At 41.2% G+C, this 21778-nt stretch overlaps 2 protein-coding genes across 5 annotated transcripts in view; one reads left to right on the plus strand and one right to left on the minus strand.

Annotated features, from left to right (window-relative positions):
• Positions 1–223: 223 nt before the first annotated feature.
• LOC118792489 (CD9 antigen-like) lies at positions 224–6010 on the minus strand. Of its 2 annotated transcripts, XM_036550350.1 has the most exons (8): positions 5486–6010; positions 5127–5229; positions 4786–4883; positions 4364–4438; positions 3584–3688; positions 2707–2799; positions 1342–1425; positions 224–445 (listed from the first exon to the last, which is right to left on the minus strand). In XM_036550350.1, the coding sequence occupies exons 1-8, from the start codon at positions 5549–5551 to the stop codon at positions 350–352; spliced, it is 720 nt and encodes a 239-aa protein (XP_036406243.1). In that variant the 5' UTR covers positions 5552–6010; the 3' UTR covers positions 224–349. The 2 variants fall into 2 exon arrangements, with proteins under 2 accessions (XP_036406243.1, XP_036406251.1); XM_036550358.1 differs by lacking the exon at positions 4364–4438.
• A 3265-nt stretch (positions 6011–9275) lies between these two features.
• The window catches only part of LOC118775723 (RNA binding protein fox-1 homolog 2-like), a 33998-nt gene continuing 21495 nt past the window's right edge, over positions 9276–21778 (plus strand). For all 3 annotated transcript variants that reach the window (XM_036525773.1, XM_036525782.1, XM_036525789.1), the window contains exons 1-2: positions 9276–11036; positions 17628–17678. In XM_036525773.1, coding sequence (XP_036381666.1) covers positions 10785–11036; positions 17628–17678 — 303 coding nt within the window. In that variant the 5' untranslated portion in view covers positions 9276–10784. The remainder of the gene's footprint in view (positions 11037–17627; positions 17679–21778) is intronic.

A 21778-nucleotide genomic window follows, 5' to 3' on the forward strand; every position in this document is an offset into this window, starting at 1 on the left:
AAGTCTACAGAAATGTCAGTTTAATGGATTAATCGAAAATCCATTCCTGCTATGCTTGTTTTAACCACTTTAAAGTTTTGAACCTTAAATGCACTGACCAAACGGAAACCCCAGTATGTCAAAACTCTTTGTCTTTGTCTCAAAACTCTGGTGCGAAAATAGCACGCAAGCCTCACTTTATTGGTTTGCACACAAAATAAATCCATAAAACATTCATTACAGTATATAAAAAGGAGGAAAATGACAGACATCAATTGTTTAGTTTAACATTTGAGCCACACAGAAAGTAAGATGCGTTAAAAGAAAAGATGGTCTAAGGAAAACAAAGACTGGGTAGGTGGCTCCCTGCTCAGTACACGACGGGTGGTTGAGAGTACTCCTTCCGAGGTGATGGGAGACTTGACATCTGTTTGATGAGAATTCTGCAGCACACCAAGGCACAGATCTGAAGGGACAGAGGGTTGAGATTGATGAATACTCCACATTACCATTACATGAATTTTAAGAAAACGGGAAAGGGGCATTTGGCCCAGAGGATTAAACCCAGAGAGTGAAATAAATGGAAGTAGGAGGTGGGCCAGAGGCTTCTAAAACCCAACTTTAAGGGAGACTAACAGTATACTATAAACAACAGTGTAATAATCCCACTACCTGTGTTTCTAAAGGAACAAAAGTATAGAGGATAAACAACTGTCATTAGTTACTTATCCATTTAATATGACTGTCCTGGTAAACATATTCATTCCTGTAAATATTTAGCAAATGAAATCTTGGCATCTTAACAAAAAATGTTTGAAAAATTAGCGATTTCCACATGCTGTACAGAAATCAAACATTGTCTAGCAATGCTCATTCTTGTCATGTGTACTTTGAGATACTGTATTTTAGCCTTTAAAGCACTGAGTAGCTTTGTGTGCAATGACTCAGTACTATAAAGAGGAGGGGCGCCTATAATGTTAAGGCGTACACAGAGATGAAAGGTTAGGGTTATCCATTGTGTGTCGTAGCAAGTGAATAGTAAGCAACAGAAACTATCTGAACAGAGTGAAGCTACTCATCCCTCTGTGAACCCTTCATTTTGGAACTAAACTAAAATGTGTCGTCTTCCTTTTTCATTTAAATATTCTACTGGTAGTTGTAAGACCGAACCCCTGCAGTGATGACCCTCCTCATCACTGTCTTCTACCCCCCACAATAGCATTTCCCCCATAATAAACATACACAAACATGGTTCTGACCCAAGACAGCATCATGTGTTGTTCTGCAATGCTGCAGCGAACATAACGGAACACAGCTGTAGCGAAACTGAGAGGATCTGAAGTGCAGCAGTACTTATCTTACCATCAGCACGGCTGTTCCAACAAAAAGTCCCAAGACCAATGTACCTTTGGTCTTGAATACGTTCTCAATCACGCCTGGACATGGCTGATGAGAGAACAAGATATTGTTATAATTAAGGGGTCAAACAATAAAAGTCCTCCAACAAGTGATCAAACCCTAATCTGTCATCAAGATGAGCAGTCACTAAAATGCATCAGTCCTGTCTACTTGACCACAAGGGAACAGTGTGCAATATAACTGTGATCGACAGGAAAACTACTTAAATGGGTATCTTCTCCTCTTGCCTCTTGACATAGTCAGAAACGACACCATATTCTTCTTTTACTGCTCTTTTCATTGATTAATTTAATTTTACTCATCTTTCAGTGCCCTGTCCAGAGCTACTAGTAAAATGATCAGATAATATTTGGTTAATTGTGGTTAATGTGCAACTAAAGGTTTTCAGTAAAAAAAAAAAAATCAACTAAAGAATTGCAGTGAAGAGTTACCACAGGACTATTAAATTTTGTAATCATCACTTGTACATTAGGCTTGATTTCATCTCAAGTTTTGCACCTGGGCAGGAGTGCAGCGCAGTGAATACAGTCCTCCATTACACACACAGGCCAACTATTTTTCTATACTTCCAAGTCGCACAGTGCACTTAATTGGACAGAAATATCTCCCTGACACCACCTGGGACATCATAGCTTCCCCTGTTGTCACGCAGCCGAGCTGTTCTTCCATTTTGAGCTCCCGTACATTGTCATCCGATGGCATTGTTGGAGGCTCCCAAGTGGCTCAGTCAGTAAAAGCACTTGTTCTAACTGCTACGGCCCAGGTGCGAACCCGACTGTGTCACTAGCCAACAGTGACCGGGAGCTCACAGGCGGAACACATTAGCTTTGTTCCACTGGGGACAGGGGTGGGTACGTTGGCTGGCGCTTCTGTCCCATTAGCAACAGCAACCCCTGCTAGTCGATTGGGCGCCTGTGGTGCACGTGCCAAAGCTGCATACGAAATGTCTTCCTCTGACTCATCTCTGTGCCGCAGTGTGAAAAGAAGCAGCGGCTGACATCACGTGTCTCGGAGGAGGGCACGTGCTTGTCCACATTCTCCCAGATTGACAGTGGGGGTTGTGCAACGGGACCGAACATCGATGATGACAAATTGGACATTCCAGAATTCGGGGAATTGGCCATTCCAAATTGGGGAGAAAATGGGGGGGGAGAAAGGATGACGTTGGATTCAAACTACGACTACAGGGCTTGGGCCTGTGCTCAAAATAAGCACCTTAATTTTGTGCTCTTTTGACAGGACAGTGGTGCTGATCTAGAACAGAATACATGAGCAGGGAGACAGAGAGACAGGAGAGCACAGACTTACTGGGATAGTCAAGGTTTCAATGAACCCGCTGGTTTTGGGACATGTGTCTCGGACAAAGGGCTCCAGAGCTCCCCCGATTCCACAGCACTTCAACTATTTGAAAGAGAGAAGAGTTGTTGCATTAAAGAGCTTGTAAAGCCATGTTTTCTGGTGTTAACATCTGTGAATTCCCTCTGTGAATACCTTAGGATTCCCCATTTTATGCATTCTTATAACGTCTGACATTGAATGCTATATAGGTTGTATTATAATCTTTGTGTCATGCACAACTTTGATTTTATCTTATTTTCATCATTTTTACTGTGCTATATCTACAGACTGCGAGTTAATACACTGTAACTGCTGTTTTCAGTTGTATTGACAGAGCAAATGCACAGAGCCAAATTAGTCATGCCTAGATGAGGTAATGGTGGTGATGTCACATTAACTTTATTTTTGTAGGATGGCCACAAAAACAAGGTCAAGAGGACCATACTGATGAGGTCCAGTTGGGAGCCAAAAACTTAACCAAACCATTATCAGCTGAATGGAGCATCATCTAATCATGGTTTAGGCTGTCAGTGAGATGAAGCTTGTGTGGTAACATAAAATTAAATCTAAATTATCTCATATTTTAGATTCTTCAAAGTACCCCCAACATTTTTAAATTTTTTTTTTGCAAAGAAATTCATACAGTGGTATCAACTGAACTATATTTGCCTAAGAAACAAATTTCAATCACTCAAGCATAAGTCTATAGATCAACCAGTCTTTAAATGCATGTTTCCCATTATCTTAATCAGATGTGTCCAAACTTTTGACTGGTATTGTATATTATTAGGGTGAACAACATTTGCTTGGTATATTACAATATATTTCATTTCTGTATGGGGTTTACCGCATTGTGGAAGATCTTCAGTGTGATGCTTGGGCCGGACTCTCCTCCATTGCTGACATACTGTGTATAGACAGACTTATAAAAGACTGACAGCTCCCCTGCCACCTGCACAAACAAACACAGACCACCCCAGTTACAGACAAGCAAGGAAGTCCATGTCAATTTAGATGCTCCTGCTAGTATGGGAATATGGTTTCCTTTAATTATGTGACTACCTTTAGTCTACAATGATGGAATGTGGATGTTTCATTTTTTTAACCAAAAAAATAAACTTTCTTCATTAAAATGCAGTCAAATGGATGAATGTTCAATAGCCTATCACTACAGATAATAGCATATGTATTATATACACTTTTCAAATGCACATACACTCAGGCTTTAAGGTTTCTTAAAACTGAAGAACTACTGGTATTTGGGAATGTGTATAATTGTACACGTCCTTGTATTGTGGGTAATGGCCTACATAAATGTGCAAGAACCCATTTTCTCACCACCACCCACACCCCTGCCCTTTCTGCCTCATGTCTATCTCTTATCTCTGCTCCCAATTCAATACAGTCTGTTACATTTTTGTAGCTGGAAAATGTCTTATAAATTACTTACAGAATGTCAAAACAGCAAAACGCCTATTTTGCTGGCACGATTCACTTTGCTTCCAAATTCCTGTCTGCTATATTTCTGATTTGTTTGTTGTATATACGAGTAGGAAGATGGTGTTCTTGTCATTTAAAAAAAATCTATGTTGTTTGATGAGCCTAATTTTTCCTTTCCTTCACCCACCTCATCACTGTACACAAAGGCCAGCACTCCTGTTATGATCTCCATGGCAGCCACAAGTCCCAGTAAGAAGGAAAACTGGGTGGGCGACAGGTGGGAACCCAATCAACTCAACTTTAGCTCCAAACACCAGTAACGCAATAGCACACACCTACACACATGGTGGCGATACCTCACACATGTCAACACTTCAAGAAAAATCAAATGACAGTGTAAGCTGGTCCACATGTACACGAGAAAGGAGTCATGGAGTAAAGGATATATGTGTGGTTGTAAAAGTACAAAGTGCATCAGATAAAATGTTTAAAATGCCAATGCCCAGTACCACCAGTATTTCTGTAAAAAAAAAAAAAACACAGCCATATGGCTAAGTGTTCAGTTCACTCAATTTCATGACCATAACGTATAATGATATCTGTTCTCACCACGTTCAGCGCAATCCTGTTCTCACTGCAGGCTCCGAATTCCCCAAAAGCAGAAATGATCAACATCACCGCTCCGGTCACAATCAACACCATCACCCCTGGGTAAGAGAGACAGAGTATGAGAATATGAGAGAGAGGATGCAATAAAGCATTTTCCCTTTTAATATAATGATGTGTGAACAAGGGGTGAGACCACTCTGACATATTTATTTGCTAGTCACCAAAGGGTTATTTCTTGTTATTGTTCTTGTTCTTATGAGCGTTTAAGGAAGACTCATTTTTTGTCGCTGTGTAGACAAATGTAGACGTAAATGCTTAGAGTGTGACCCGCAAACACACACCAATAACAAACGGTTTTGTGTTGACGTCAATGTTGAAGAGCCCTCCAGTCTGAGAGCTGAATCTCAGCCACAGTCCCAGCCCCAACATCACCAAACCTGTTATCTGGAAGAAAGAGAGAGAATGGAATTAAAAAAATAAATAAATACAGATATTGCATTGGGGCCCAAATTTTCTCATGCATGGTATTGTTGGTGTTTCAGTGAAATTAAAACACACTTTAAGACAGTGTTCCACATTAAAATGCTCCCCTGCCATTGAGGCATTATATGACATTATTGTTTAATTGAATTGTATCTTAATTTTTATTACTATCGATAGCATTCTTTAAATAAAGCAATAGAAACACAGCAATACTTACGGCAAACAGGGTGTTGAGAACGATGACGACATATTTACACAAAAGACCGCACACTCCAAGGCCCATTATATTTGGCGGACAATTTAACTTTACTTAGCTCTTCGTGTGGTGCCCTTCTAGCTGACTGGTGTCTGCGTTTCTCTAAACAGTACGTACTTAGCCTACTCAGCAAGTAAGCAAGAAAACGTGCGAATGGAATCAAGAACAGAAGAACTACGACAAGTGAAGTTTTAAAAATCACAGATCGTTAAGATTGTAGTTGCTGTCTTATCCAGCGCTGGAAGTCGCTTTGGATAAGAGCGTCTGCTAAAAGAATGTAATATAACTAGTCAACGGCGCGATAACTAAGTAGGTACGTAACTAGCTTCGCAAAAAAAAAAGACAAAAAAACTCTCATTGCTCGATAAAGTTCACCGTGTTCCTCAGTAGCTACAGCAGCTTGGAAACTGGCTTTCAGCGTGCAACTAATTCCAAACTTTTAGGTTTAATAGTACCGACTGATACTGTTCTGTGTACGCATCCGGGCCACTCTCCACTGAAGACAGTCAAGGAAGGTAACAACGATCGGCTGTTCGCCTCAGCTGTGATGCGGAAATAAACATTCATGAGTTGTGAAGTCGTTCTTGCGACTTCGGTGTGCTTTTAAATCGGAATGTGGAAACAACATGTACGCTACAACGATATGTTGTATTATATTGCTCAGAGCGTTTAAACAACACGTTGATAGCTGAAACCACGTAAATATTGCTTTACCTGACTTACTGCTAATAGATAACTTTTCTAACTAATCTAGGTCACTCTACGTGGACAGCAGCTAACCGTTACAAATTAATACCATATTAAAAATTAAATGTTAGCACACATTTGAACACTTGGACACAAGTCCCGGCTGGGTTGCCCAGGCGAGTGTGTCTGATGATGACAGACCCGAAATACCCTATGACCGCGGGTTCATCACTGAAGACATGTCCAAAGTAGTGTCTGAAGTTCACCATCAACCAAACATTTACTTTCGTCCGCTGTTTCTGCGTATATGACGTCAACAAAAAAAAATTTTCCGAGTTGATGTTACGACTTGAGGGGGAATTCACGTGAATTTTCCCAGTCGGGAATTTTTCCGATTATTCCAGCACCACATGAATACACCATAATTTACAGCTTCCGGCTAGAGAATGCATAGACTACCCAGCCTAAAAGGTGGGGAAAAAAGAGATAGTAAAAAGGAATGCCTAAACTTCAAAATTTAAAGCAGAAGCAGCTGCCACACTCTACCTGTTTTGCTTTCTTAGTATCAGTTTCCATGGAAGCATAATGTACCACCAAAATCAATCTTTGAAGTGTATACTAAAGTGTTTTTATTCAGGAGTAGCTGAGGGCCCGAAAGGCTACATATTATAGTGAAAGAGACACACAATGTGATCAGCAGATAAGAGGCATGCAGAGATGAAACGGACTTCATAAATGCCCTACCACTGCTAGAAGGAACAACGTGGACATGGAAGCAGAGACAACAAACATGTTTAAACTTCTCACCTTTACAGCCTGTGCAGATCAGGGATTGGGAATACAATTGTGCACCAGCAGCTGAATGTAATCGTCATATGCACCTAATGCTGTTGGGTTGTTAAGCTGAAACAGCTCTTGGTTACTGCGCACAGTACTGGCTAACAGCAAGACGACTGTCTAGCTAGCTATAATCAGAGAGTAGAAAGCCTTGGTAAACCTGTAGTATGCATCTGATTATCTTCCCATGGTGTATTGCTACATCACCCCTGAGCATAACTCAGACTTGGGTTAGACTACCTACATACAGAGTAGGCAAAAATCGATTTCCCATTTTTTCTTCTTGGCACTGAGTCACCTCTGCTTTCGGGCTTACAGAAAAAGCAACTTACCTGCCAATTTCTATATCTAGGAGGTGACTTTCAACAAAGAAAAAAATCTGCTTTGCTTATTGTTTTCAAAAATAACCCTTTTGACTCTCCCCTGGTAGCCCTTTTAGTTTGTTAGTGATATATTAAACTCTTAACCTTACAATTCAGTGCTGATGTTGTGGGTTGCCCATTTTGAAATGGCCCGTCTCCGTTTTTATACAGTATAAATCAATAAGTCCATCTTTAAATGTTTTAGTCTCTATAAAAACCTCCACCAGGCCGTCTCCAATTAAATCCCTGAGAGCTGCAGAGAATTCCTTCGGAAGCACTTCCACCCCGGGGTTTACCCTTAGTGATAACAATGCTTCCTTTGTTTCATGCCTAGCGCACATCTCAGCTAGCTGTTCGCACCTCTCACCTTCTATTCTGCCCCCCTTTAAGTTATCCTAAAAGTCCTTCTGCCACACCTTTGTTCCATTCCCTCTTTCCAAAGAGGTCTTGATGGAAAAATGATTGCGGTCCCTGCAGAAATGCCTCTCTCTTGTCTGTAAACAATCTTTTTTTCCCCCCTTTGTTTGTCCTTAATTGAGTCAAAGAAACATCTCATATCCTTGTCTCTTTTACAACTTTGGCCAGAAAAAAAGTATTTAGCCTGTACTGTGTCCTGTTGTCTCAGTTCCTGTTTGAGGCTGTTGATCCCTCCTAATGTGAATTCTGCAACCCCCCTTATCACTATGTCAAACCATTTAATTATTTACACACACATCTCCTTCCTAGCCCTCCTCTGCCTATCCATGCAATGTCTTTAGTGGTTGTGTAGTACATTTCCAGTTCCAATTGTCCTTTTTAAATGTTATCTGAGTTGAAATGGATGATACTGTCATCTGAGCACCAACTTGGACATTTTTAAACTCCCATACATTTACATAAATGCATGTAAAGAATTAGTCTATCCTCCTCTGACACCCTCTACTTCTTTGGGATGTGGATTGTAGGTATAGGTTATGTCCCATCTATCATTAACTTGGTAAACAGCACACTAGCTATCCCAATGTAAATCTGGGACTATGTGACTGAATTTATGTAATTATTATGTTACCAGTAAAAACACTAGGGTCTGCGAGGAAGAGGGGCGTACCATAATACCAACTTGGATGACCCTCATCACAGGAGACAGAATGTAGTTATTCAGTCCTGGAAACAAGAGAAAATGTCCATTCTAGCTTGCGACTGGATGGAGAACCGAAACAAACCACTCACCTCCACCAGGTGTCGCTCAAACACTGGATAAACGTAATTTGAGGTTCTATATTTCGTTGTCTTCCAATTTAAATGCACACATACTCTGTAACAGTGCGGATGGGTTGAAGTAGGATATATTCTAGCAAGCCATTTCATTGTTTCCCTATTTCACGCGTTTTCTCATAATAATATATATATAGATCTGTCTGTCTGTTCACAAGTATTACAAAAGAGCAGGCACCACAAATATACGATCGTTATGTTGGCCTAATGTGGACGGACTGACAGTGAGCGTAGACTATAAGGTTAGACATCGTTATAACATAAAGATAAATGGTATGTGCAGCCGTTGTCCTACACCATGAAGGAAGTATTGCCCATGGCCGATAGCCATGAAGAAATATTTTAAGATTGAAGGTCAATTTAAAAATCGCCCGTTAATGCTGATCTAAGACCAGTTATGCTATGTATTTTTTATGTTAATGTAAGAATCGTGGTTGAGAAATCAGGTCCGAGATCAGCTCGTCGGGCACGGAAAACTTCTGCCTCACGATTACATTAACCCGACTACACAGCTAGTTCCGGTTTGTATAACCACGGAAATTGCCGAAGTTGAACATTCGTCTTCGTCTCCCCCACCCCTCTGAGACGTCGGCTATGTGTTTGCAATTTACACGCCGCCCCACCCGCAATATTATTAGCCTTATGCCTACAGTCCTTTATTCGACCCGTATCACGGCTAATTGTTGTGCTGTACGGCTTAAAAAGATACACAGCAAGATGTAATCAACGCGAAACAGAGAAAGCAAATGGGCAAACCATAGGGAAGAGTGGGACGGCGCAAAAGCCTATCTTAAGAAAACGGAAAGAGAAAGGAGGTGGACTTTTAACCCAACTAAATCCTGGGTCAGTAATAAATTATGTTCTGAAAGCATTTTACTCGGACTAAAAGCACACTAACAAGGCCAATGCCGGATGGCACACATGCAGTGTTGTCATGGGCTCTCGTAAAACGAACATAGGCTGATGTGATGACGGGCGTTTATTTTAAATATACATCAAACAGCCAATGCAGTAAACAGATTTTGTATGTGCTTGTCAAGGCTAGAAGAGACGACAGCAGGGAGTACAACCAAGGAGCGAAATAAGGAAGGGGAGTGGGAGATTCATTGGAGGGAGAGGGGGAGGGAGGAAATCGTTTCCCTGCAATAGCACACACGCCACAAGAATACGCCGAACGGATCGGGAGAGGAAAGGGAACGGGGAAAAGAAAGGAAATAAAAAAGCGAAGGATTCTTTGTTTTGGGAGATCATCTCTTACCGGAGAAGAGAGGAATGATATCAGCAAGAATCTGGAATCATATCATTTTTATTATTGTACCACTTTAGGCTATACGGCGAAAGAGCTGTTAGCGAGCCCGTATTTTGGAATAGGAGACAGCAGTCCTTTCGATTCGGTGTGATTTCTTGGACGTTTTACAGTTATGCTTCAGTCTAATTTAATGCAAATACAGGGTCATTTGTAAAATATCAAGACACAATCTATGTGTATTTATCCCATTTGTTTCAAAGGACTAGGAGCGTTTATATAAATAATCGTTACATTTAAACTGTAAGACCTAGTTGTCCGCAACGACTACATACATTGCAATTAATGATTATTTATAATCTTAACGCTGCCACTTTGTCAAGATACAACTTGTTTTGATGCAGTCTTGGCGGGTACCGTTTTTCGTTCGAATACCCACCTGAATTGTTTTAAGGCCTAACAAACAACAGAGATAACTGTACGAAAACAGGATAATATCTGCCTTTGGGGGAAAGTGCACATAACAAAGGACTGTTCCTATCTCAGTACACAGATAAACCAAGTTACCAGTGCTCGATATGCGTTTTTTCCAACATTAGATTGGGATTGCTTTTTATCTTGTGTGGCAAGCCGGACAGCCCCTAGAAGGCTGACAGTAAGTGCTCACGCTCGCGTTTGTTGTTACGGTGATCACGGTATCGAAAATTAAAACATATGCAAGTGCAAACGAAAAGAAAATACTGAGAGATACATATTACAGCGATAGGCAGGCTACCGTGTACATTAGGCTGCTGGCAAATAAGGACAAAGTAAACGAAGAAAGGGTGAAGCAAAATTTACGAGAAATAGGTTGAGAAAACGATAGTGCATTTCAATGTTAATGTCGACAGACGTAGCATCAATTATGCTACCTGTAACCCGGGGATTAATGGACCGGGAAAGGGACCTGGACCCGATTAACGGCGTGCACTCGAATCCGGCCGGTGCTTCGGCGGTGGTCAGGGGCATCAAACGCGGTGATCCGGAGCCAGACGCTCAGAATGCGGCAGCTTTGGCCAACTCTGCTGGGGCGGAGTGCAAACGACCACGGATAGACGGGTCGGTGGGAGTCGGTGAGATTGGACAGGTAAGAGAAATGGTAATTGGGTTACAGGTATTGTCTCGGATATTGCCATGCTAACAGTTGCTTGGATATTGCCATGCTAACAGTTGCTTGGATCTGAAATTTTTATGCCATAAATTCAGTATTGCACGGCACATTTTACTGCTCACGTCTAAAAGCAAACAGCAACATGGACATGTTTTCATGTCGTTGCGATGTTATGCTCTATCACAGGCCTTCATGACGACCTCGGATGTGAAGTACGTATCTTCTGCTACAAAACATTAGCTTACACATTTGTCTTAATAACTGTAATCGAAGACTAAACACAATAAGCAGCGCGTGTTCAGTTACCTTACTGCCCTGGCCTAATGTCTGACCTCAGCAATAAAGGTGATTGCTTCATACGAACGAAGGAGATGGGCCAGCTAAGTGCTGAACTCAAAAGATGCATGCAGAAAATTAAATTGATATGGTAAATATGTGCAGCCAAAGTGGTATATTTATAACCAGACTCCACTCCCATGGCAAAGGCTAGCACTACTTTCTCTTTGCTTCTTTTTGATACTGTAATTCTCTCAGGATGTTACCATTTGTTACACAACGATTGTCCCCATACACGTATGCGTATGCGTGTAGGCCCTGATATTTTAAAATACAAACCCAAAAAAATTACAAGTCAATAATGTTATTACTAATCTGGCAGCGGCCCTTCTCCAGCACAACTTGCAGAGCACTCAGGAATACCATGCAGATCATCATTAACATCATTACCATTATTTGCCAGATGGTTACAGATAGAATGCAGCCTCTTTTGTACTGAACAGAAGTCCTGTATAGCTTTGGATTGATTGCACTGATAGCATAGAACATATAACATTTAGAAGTGCATGTGTGTCTGTGATTGTAAGTAGGAGGCAGGGTAGAGGAAATGGGGGAGGGGTCATTGCTGAAGGACAAAGAACAGGCCCATTGCCACTGTAAAGGGGGAGGAGAGAAGGATATCAGGATACCCTCCACATAAGGAGGTATATTTTTGAAAAAATGAACTGCTGAAATCAAGTTTGCACTGCACATTTGGCTAACCTTGATTGGGATAGTACAATACTTACACACTGTATGAACCTCTTGGTGGGTTTTATGACCAGTTTTTAATATTTTGCTGTGTGTGTCCCAAGATGAAAGAAATTGTGTGCCTCTGTGCATCATGCTATTGCTGCAGTTGTTCAATCCCAGCTCCACACTGATGTCCCATGCAGGTGCTGATAGACAGGGTGAGAGGCATAATACACAGTTAACAGATGGCTAGAGAGATGTATGCAGATGGTGCAACAAGGAATTATAGATCTGGGACCCACGGCCAATGAAAGTTATTGATCGACTATGAGAGATCAGTCTGGGTCCATGCCTGAGGGAGACAGAGAGAGGGGGGAGAGATCGTGTGAGCAGAAGGGCAAAGTGGAGCAGGATGGTGATTGAAGAGATCAGAGTCTGATAGAGAATGAATAAGTGAAAAGGAATTGATAAGAATGGGGAGGAGAAAGGGACAGAAGTCCTTGTAATCTAATTACAAATGGCAATGATGTCATGAAGGAGTTGAGGGATTTTTCATCTGGAATATAGAACAGAGATGATATTCATAACTGGGACTCCTCAGCTCTAATGGAACATTCTTCCTTGTATGAAAACTGGCTGTAAAAAATATTTTCAAGAGCATTGGTTGGTAAACCACACAGTAGAATCTTTTGACTTCTAAAAGACAGCAGCGAATTCATATGTTCAGTATCTCTCTAAATGAATTATTATGACCAATTGACCAATATGTGCTACTTTGAGATAAGTAATCTAATGATCAAAAGTGTATATTTTGGTGTGAGTGATGTTTTTTAATTCTTTGATTTTTGGATTCTGCAGTTTTCTATGTGAAAAAAATGAATAAGAGTGGGAAAGCAGAGCAGTAGGCAGGGAATGGGAGAAGTGGCTGAAGTACAGAGTTAGGCTTTTTCTACACTGCCACTTTTTATGTTGATTTGCAGTTTTTAAAACATTTTCAGATCATTTAACAAATCAAGATTTGTTTCTCTACATGAAATTTCAATCATCCTTTCCTAAACAATTTTCTGAGGTATTGGAAATGTGCAAGTGCAGAAATAAACTTCTTGTTGATTTGTTGTTGAGGACACACACAGTTTGACAAATTTGAATGTAACCTCTGACTGTACACTGTTCTGTGGGCGGTGTATACTGTTATGCATGCCAACGTGAGCAATTTAGATGAAAACACCACTGCACCTGCATATGTGCACATCTTGTGTAGATGTGTGCTGTTTGTGGTGTTTTGGCAATAGACAAACGGTTGTATGCACAGTCCTGGTGTAAATATGAACGGACCAGGCTGGTGAATTGTGGTGCCGAAAATGTTGCAGGATTGTGATCAAAATGCCTATTTTAAAGTGATTCTAACACACAGAGACTTATTCCTGTGCAGTCTTCCCTGTGTCCTGTTGTCTCTATCAGCCATTGCTGGCTCCCAGGTCGCTAACTGAGACATGCTTATCAGTTCCTGCTTATGTCAGCCAGATTGTGTGTGACTCTTTCCCCCATGAAGTCTGCTTCTCAGTCTCTCTCTCTCTCTCTCAGTATGATGTGTCTGTACTGAATCATTCAGTCCAGTTAGTCAGTGTGTATGTGCCCTATTTATCCCTATCGTTAGCAGTAAAGAGGCTTTGTGTCATTGCTAACGAAATCGCAGCGTATTTAGGAAGGGGCATTAGCTTGGCTGATCCCTGACATGATATATTGCAGGGAGAGGAATTAATAACGTGTACATATACACATGTAAATGTGCTAGACACTATGTTTTAACCCAGGAATATTATAATGTAACCCAGAACAAATTATACTTTATATTTACTCAGTTTGCTAGATGCAATGAAAATGTAGCAGCCTTTCTCTGTAAATGTTACCTACTGGATTTTAGGGTCATGTAACCTTATCCAAAACAATGATTTTTGTAATGGTACAAATACTATAGCCAAGGGTTTGTTTTAGATGGCCTAATGTTTACTCTCCTGACTGGATGTTGACTTCAATACTTGTAGTGGAATCTTTGAGGAGTAGATACTTCTGGTTATGTTAGCATTTAATCTACATAACAATTTTTGTTGCATCCTTGTACAAATATGTATGCATAACACCTTCCATTTTAATTACAGTTAGGTTTTTCCCTGCTAATTTTCATGAAGCCGTAATTGTGCATTTGAACAACGGGACCTCTTTTATCATTGCAGTATCTTCCATTGATATATATGAACAGAGAAGTTTTGTCAGAAAGAAGATGGTGACGGGATGGATCCTTGTGCTTTGTTTTTTTCTGTTCACCTATTATGCAGTTAATGTAATAAATGGAGTATGTTTTGCAGAGAGAATCTAACAGCTCACTATACCCTAAAGTCATGCAGTCAGTGCTTGCTTTCTGTATGATTCCGTCTGCATTCCTCTGTAATAGCAGTACAGCAAAGGTAAGTATTTTTCCAAATCACAGCATTTTTAAGACTCTTCGGTGAACACGGAGAGTGTATTTTTTTCGTGATGTGAAATTAAGGACTGAATGCAAGCTGTAAGAGGTGAATTGCACGATCTCAAGCGAGAGGCTGCATTGCTGAGTGCTTTATTAGTTTAGATTGGTTGCAGCCCTTGTAGGATTCTGCAGGATTCTTGAAAATTCAATGGATTTGCAAGTAACAATTATACCCACATCTAGTAAATTAGCAAGTGAAGTTCACACCCAAGTGGTGGTGTTTTATGGCATGCATTTCACATAGAGTCAAATGGTAAACACATCAAGCTTTATCTTTTAAGCCTTTAATTTAGGAAAGAGGATTAATTCAAATCTATTGCCTTTGCTTGCCAGAAGCTTTAAATGCTCAGTAGGGGGGGTGCGCAATGTGTTCACAATTTCTGGTGTCAGTAACTACACAACACAAGTGTTACTAGACCATTGTCTTTAAAATGACATTTTTTGTTGGAGTTCTATGTTTAAACCCTGCTTCTTTGTCAAGTAAGAAATGGGAAAAAAAAGTTGGTAAAGGGAGGAAAAAAAACCATCTGAGAGTGTTTAGCCTAATTTATACGGGAAAGGTTGCAGAGATCCTGGGAAATACTGATCTAGAACAAACAGACTTTGAAGACCCCATGATCTTGTTTTACTTCATTGTCACGTACATGTAACTTCTCTCCAGACCTGGTGCTCCTCCACACCGTTTCCCCCCTGGATCATTACCTCCCGTCAGGGTTCCACACCTCCTCCATTAAGTCCTCCACCGCTCCTCTGACCCCTCCCCATCCTCCCTTAACATCTGTTGACCTTATGTCATTTTCTCGCCTTCTCATCACAGGTTCCCTTCAGTTTGTACAGCTCTTTGCCTCGTTTACCCGTCTGAAAGCGTGAGGACAAGACAAACAAGGGAACACTTTTCATTTGTAAATGGGAGAGCTCACTTACTGCAAATATGGTCTGTAATTTCATTCTAGACCCGCCCTCTAGACCCGCCCACAGTTTGTTTCTCTTGATCTGTAGGACTCCTGCGCAAGAAGCCTTGTGAGTCCATTTATGAGGAGTGGTTTTGAAGTAAAAGGCAAAAGATGAACACATTGTCATATAACTGGCAGAATTGTCAGGTTATCATGCTAAGTCACCCTGAATCTGAGCGTCTGCCAGATAAATAAAATGATGACGGTAGCTTTTAAGCTCAGTACTGCTGAGGTGCGGGGCATGTGTGGAAGTGTTGGAGGGTGAAACGGGGCGGAACATTACATTTAGACAACACCCTTCCCCTTTCAGTATTTTGGTAGGGAACGTTAGTCATTATGACCTTCCTTAAGTGTGACTCACTGTCTCCATTTCATCATCATTTTTCCTTGCTGTGTTCTAACACTCTTTCACTTTATTTCCACTTGTTCCTAGTTACTCCCCGCAGGTTCCTCTGCTTTCACTCCTCTCTCTCTCTCTCTCCCTTTTTACAGACCAGTTGATTCCAGATGTCACCAAATTATTCCCCACCTCTTTCCCTTATTTTTTCAGTCCCATCTGTTATGTTATGTATGTTTATCCATGCAATATTTCCAGTGAAGTATCTTTGCTCTCCAGGTGAAACGTACTTATACATGTGTAGGATTTTCTCACAAGTGACTCATGTAGCAATGGTGTCCATGTTGCTGAACACGGTTTTCTTGAAGAATTCCCAAAATAGTAATTTACCATGTAGGTAATTTACCTAGAATTTTCACAAGGTCCCACTTACTCCCATTACTGTTTTGACTCTTGCACTGATTAATATTCAGATTTCTTTATACTGTCTTGGAAATGGTCTTACGTCCCTGTCTCTGTACTACATAATAAGCACTCTGTGTGTGTAGTAACTACAGTAAACCACGGACAGCTCAGGTCCCACATAACAGGACCCAGATAAAGTGGTATTTGTATATTATGCACCAAATCACCAATTCTGATATCAGTGGGCCTGTACACTAAGCTAAGTGTTTCCCCAGAGGACAAGGCACAAGGGGTCCCCGGTGAAATAAGAATTACAGAGGGGTAGAAAGTGGTGATTTTGTGGCTGATGCTACTTTTGTCTGAAAACAGAAACAAATTGGCAAATGTGAGAAAGTGTAAAATTGATTTAAAAAGGTGGACTTCACCTGACAAGTTCAGGTTACCTGAAATGAACCCAACTTTATCTGCATTTTGTACTGGAATACTCTGGCAAGTTAATCACCACTTCTTAATCAGCTTTAATTGCTCTACTATGTGTACATTTGAAAAAAAACGAGCATGGATTCTTGTCTTTTTAAAATGGTATGAAATATGTTGACACACTTTTGTTTGTATGTGAGGAGGTTCAGCTGTGTTTGTGTGAAATTCCAGAGCTGCACTTCATCTTTCCTAGCAGAAGGAAAACCGATTAGTCCATTAGTCATATTTGAACTTGTCTTGTGACTGTTAAAACACTTAAATTAGCATATGCACTACCATCTTGCCCCCCCCTCCCTCCCCCCAGATGTGCTGCCTAGTTCTTAATGCATACAGGCAAAACTACAAAATGTGAGGGAATCTGACTTCTTGTGTTCCTTTGAAATGCTGGTGTTTATATTATTTATACATTGTTATTGCTGTACTTCATTGCTGTACTTTGTCTCCACTACCCCCCACCCCCACCCCCACCTCCCTTATTCTGACACTGACACAATGGCTCCAGTGGAGTGAGAAATTACATGACAGGAATCGGGAGAGAGGGAAAGAGACGAGACAGAATTAATCTAATTAAAAGCAATTAAAGGCCAATTAACTGGAACTCCAGAGACGGGCAGCAAGGGCAGGCAACACCAGAATGAGGGAGAGGGTTTTTTGGGGTTTGTGAACGCAGTGAGCTCTGATCGGTCACTGCCCAGCAGACAGGGTTGTGCAGAAGTAAAGCTCGCAGTTCAATAGACCTGACGGTGAAAGAGACTGGGGGAAAAAAAAGAAATTCTTAGAAGAGCAGTTAGAACCAGACATGTAATCATGTAATCTTGTTTTGTAATTACATCACTCTGAGCCACTTTCTGTCTTTTTAGAACAACGAGCCCCTGACCCCTGGCTACCATGGTTATCCACATCACAGTCAGGTAGGGTATTGTCTTTTTTATATCTCATTTATTTTTTAACATCATCGTCTATGTTAGTGACCCTTATTGTGATTGTCTTCCCACTTGTTGGTTAGTCTGTTAAATGAGTACTACTGTCACACAATACAGTTCCTGTCCCTGTGTTAGTTCTAAAAGTTAGTCCTTAAAAAAGCTTTCCTTGTATCCTGTTTTTGGGAATTCATTGATGCACAATATATGGAGACCCAGCACTGTCTGGCAAAAAAGCTGAACCATTGTGTAATTGATCTGTTGTTGTCGGCTAGCTACACAGACAAAATCAGGTCATTGATTTTACAATTTTATGTTTGGTTTGTAGTGTTTCGATGTAGAAAAGGTTCAGCAAGTTGGTAAAGTTAATGACCCAGTTAATTCCACAGTAACGTAGAGAAAACCTAAAAATGTCTGACGCATAGAATGCACAGGTTAAATTTTTTTTTCCATCTGTATACAGCTGAGTAAAGAAACTTGCAAGCTGACCATTTTAACGTTAGTTATGTGAAAAAATGTAGATGTTGACCAGTGTCCGCTTTTCTCAGGGCCAGTTCCCAATGTTTTAGAGAACAGACAGGCTGATGTCTGATATTTTTTGTCTGGTACTGCACTCCTAAAGAAATGTCTGACTTCTTCCCTTTGTTTTCCAGTCACCTGATGGCTAAAATATAAAACGCACTATATGGACAAAAGTATTCGGACACCTGATCATTACACCAACAGGGACTGTAATGACATTGTGTTCAAATACATATACTTTAATATGGAGTCCCCCTGGTCCCCCTTTTGCAGCTATAACAGCTTCCATTCTTCTTGGAAGGCTTTCCACAAGATTTTGGAGTGTTTCTGTGGCAATTTGTGCCCATTCATTCTGTAGAGCATTTATGAGGTCAGGCACTGATGTTGGACGAGAAGGCCTGGCTCGCAATCTCAGTTCCAGTTCATCCCAAAGGTTCTCGATGGAGTTGAGGTCAGGGCTCTGTGCGGGCCAGTCAAGTTCTTGCACACCGAACTCATCAAACCATGTCTTTGTAGTCCTTGCTTTGTGCACTGGGGCACAGTCATGTTGGAATAGAAAAGGGCCTTCCCCAAACTGTTGCCACAAAGTTGGAAGCATAGCATTGTCCACACTGTCTTGGTATGCTGAAGCATTAAGATTGCCCTTCACTGGAGATAAGATGCCTAGCTCAAACCTTGAAAAACAGGTGTGGCCAAATACTTTTGTCCATATAGTGTATAATGCCAGAGCCTGTTGATAGCTGGCTCTGTTAATTAGCCGCACACATTATGTTTGTTCCTTAACCGGTCCTACAGCTTACATAGCCAGTCATGCTGAGCATCTCCATCTTTCTTTCTTGAAATAATTGATCAATCAGCTTTATAATTCCTGGCATGGAATATAGTTGAGTAAGCAAAGTGTAATTTCTTGCTGTTTCTTGAGCTTCCCAGCCTCCTTTGGGTAGTTCCACCAACAAATTCTTAGCGTGGTCAAACTGTTTTGTAGCTGCGTCATTAACTGATATCATTAAAGAGAAGCCATGCAGCCGAGGAGAGGGAAGGACCATTTCAGCATAATGGAGAGGAGAAGCATTACCAGCCCATTACTGGCCCCTTACTGACCATTGCAGATAATGTGTGGAAAGCCTATTGTAGTGTTTCTCAATCTTACTCCTGGAGCCCCTCTGTCCTACATATCTTCTATCTATCCTTACTCCAAACACATCTGATTGAAATTAGTGATTAAATTAGGTGTGCTCAGCTAGTCAAAAGTGCCACTGATGAGTTCAGTCAGGTAGGTAGAGCAGGGAAAGATGGAAAACGTGCAGAGCCGGGGGCCCCCAGGAGCAGGATTGAGAATCAGTGGCCTATTCTTATCACCTTGGCCAATATATGTTTTCTATATGTTTTCACCCATAGAAACTTAATTACTAATTGTTTGCATTACGTGCAGGTATGTATAGTGTGATATGCATAACCCTTGTGACTGCGAAGTTTTTCCTCAGCATTGTGTTTTTCAGGTATTGCCTTGTAAGTCGTACCTTTGTCTGGGGTAGGGATAAAAACTGTAAAAGCCATTCTGTTCTCTTATTTTCTCATTCACAGTTTCCATGCTGTCAAATACTTTCATGTCAATTAGATTATTGGACCGTGATGTAAACAGAGTTCCTCGTTCACAGTATTCATGTTAACATGGATATTTAAGTACACCATTGTGCCACTGGGGGGCGTAACTGAAGCTCCCTAATTTCATTGTCTTTCTCTTTCCTGTTCACATTGTTTCTTTGGAATGTACCTCATACCACTATGACAAAGGATAAGAAAAGAATCACTTCTGATAAAGACTGAACTGACAGCGGACTATTTGCTTAGTGATAGATTAAAATGTAGTTTTAACAACTGTGTGACCTTTTTAAATTTAAAATGTAAAAATTTTAATAGTCATAGCCTCTTGTTGAGATGGTGACATAGTACATAGCACATAGTCCCTGACTTCTAATTGGTAGGGTATGTCCTGGCTCCAGTGAGTTTCGCAGTAGTTTTTTGTGTGACAGGTACACTTTGTTTACACTGGTTCATGTTTCTTAAAAATTGTACACTTTGTTCTACACTTGTTCTGCTGTCTTGTTCTCACCACTCAGCTGGCAACTGGTATGTTTTCACTCACTGCATCATTGCAAGATGAAAAAAAAGCCTAACTCTTGTAGCAGTTTACAGAACAACTGCTAATTGGTGTTCAGTGTATTTATTTCAGGAAGTACTTCATTAATGCGACTTATTGACGCCCCTGAACTGCAGCTTTCAAATATGGTATCCCATTCTGTTTGTGAAGTTAATGTTCTTGGTGTGTGTCTGACTGTGAGTTGTGTGTGTAGGCCATCATCGCCAATGGGACAGTGTTTATACAGTGGACTCCCTGCTCTGTCGGTGTGTGTGTGTGTGTGTGTGTGTGATGGTGGATGGTAGCTGCATTCTGGCACGTGTTGGAAAGGCCAGACAGTGTATGTGGGCGTAGCACACTCTGTGCCTTCCAGCCAGAGAGCATGCTGTCACCAGGCCCCTGCCTCCTGCAGGCCACCGAGCCTCCTCTCAGCCCAGCCCTTAAACAGCCAGGCCCCTGGCTCCATTCTCCCAGGCCCCTGGCTCCATTCTCCCAGGCCCTGCATGCAGTCAGGAGCTCCGCTGTGTCCATGCATGTGCCTGCCTGCGCTGGCGAATGGCTGCATTTGCATGGCAGTACACATAGGCAAGCACCGAATGCTGTGTGAGGAGCCCCTTTCACATGAAACAGCTTTAAAACACTCCAGCAATTTGCCGGTATTAAAAAAAAAAAGATAGCTTTGCCCCTTCCGTCATGGGTCAAACCAGAGACTTGCGTCACAATATCGTCGACAAATAGTTGTTGCGGTACCGATCACATGAACTGAAGCCTCCTTTAACCCTCTCATGTATGGATAGTAGTCTAGCTTTCAAACCTGAACCACCACTTGATTTCCTCATTTCTTTTAAAATTATCGTGCATTAGGATGGATACTTTATCTCGCTTGATGCCAGCTTTTTGCCATCATTTACGCAGTGAGCAAATGGCAGCAATTCTCTGCCTCTAGTCACAGTACACAGTTTGTGGCACGTAGCTGGCTTTTAGAAGGCTTTCTCATTGACCCGCAGCATTCAGAGGTACATCCTTTTGTGTTCAGAATATTGATCCTGGAGCAGATGTGAAACCTAAGTGGTAAATCGGAAGGTGGTCAGGCCAGAATTCAAATACCAAATGAGAAAGGGCTTTTTAAGCCTCCTGAAAGGTTGCACAACAGCTGGAATATATGGCATTTGCATTCTGACTTGTAACCTTACAGTGTATCACTTAGGTGTGAAACAAGGTGTGAGAATTTTGTTTGAAATTGTTTCACAGTGGTTAACGGCTATCCATTTGCTGGCCCTGTAGATACTTGATGTTGTTTCTGTATTGAGCTGCAGCTCCCACTAAGTAAATGGACCATCCAGAATTGTGTAATTCCTATGACAAGGCAGATCCATATATGGACTGCCTTAAACCTCCTAAAAATTAATTGCAGCCAAAATCATGTTTT

Source organism: Megalops cyprinoides, chromosome 1 (assembly GCF_013368585.1).
Source record: "Megalops cyprinoides isolate fMegCyp1 chromosome 1, fMegCyp1.pri, whole genome shotgun sequence".
NCBI classification, from domain to species: domain Eukaryota; kingdom Metazoa; phylum Chordata; class Actinopteri; order Elopiformes; family Megalopidae; genus Megalops; species Megalops cyprinoides.

Excerpts from the sequence above, each read along its gene's own strand:
- LOC118792489 (XM_036550350.1), bottom strand. The coding sequence starts at position 5,551 with ATGGGCCTTGGAGTGTGCGGTCTTTTGTGTAAATATGTCGTCATCGTT. Across the intron at positions 5,230-5,485 it reads TTCTCAACACCCTGTTTGCC|ATAACAGGTTTGGTGATGTT; the intron begins GTAAGTATTGCT and ends TCTTTCTTCCAG. Across the intron at positions 4,439-4,785 it reads ACAGGATTGCGCTGAACGTG|TTTTCCTTCTTACTGGGACT; the intron begins GTGAGAACAGAT and ends TCGCCCACCCAG.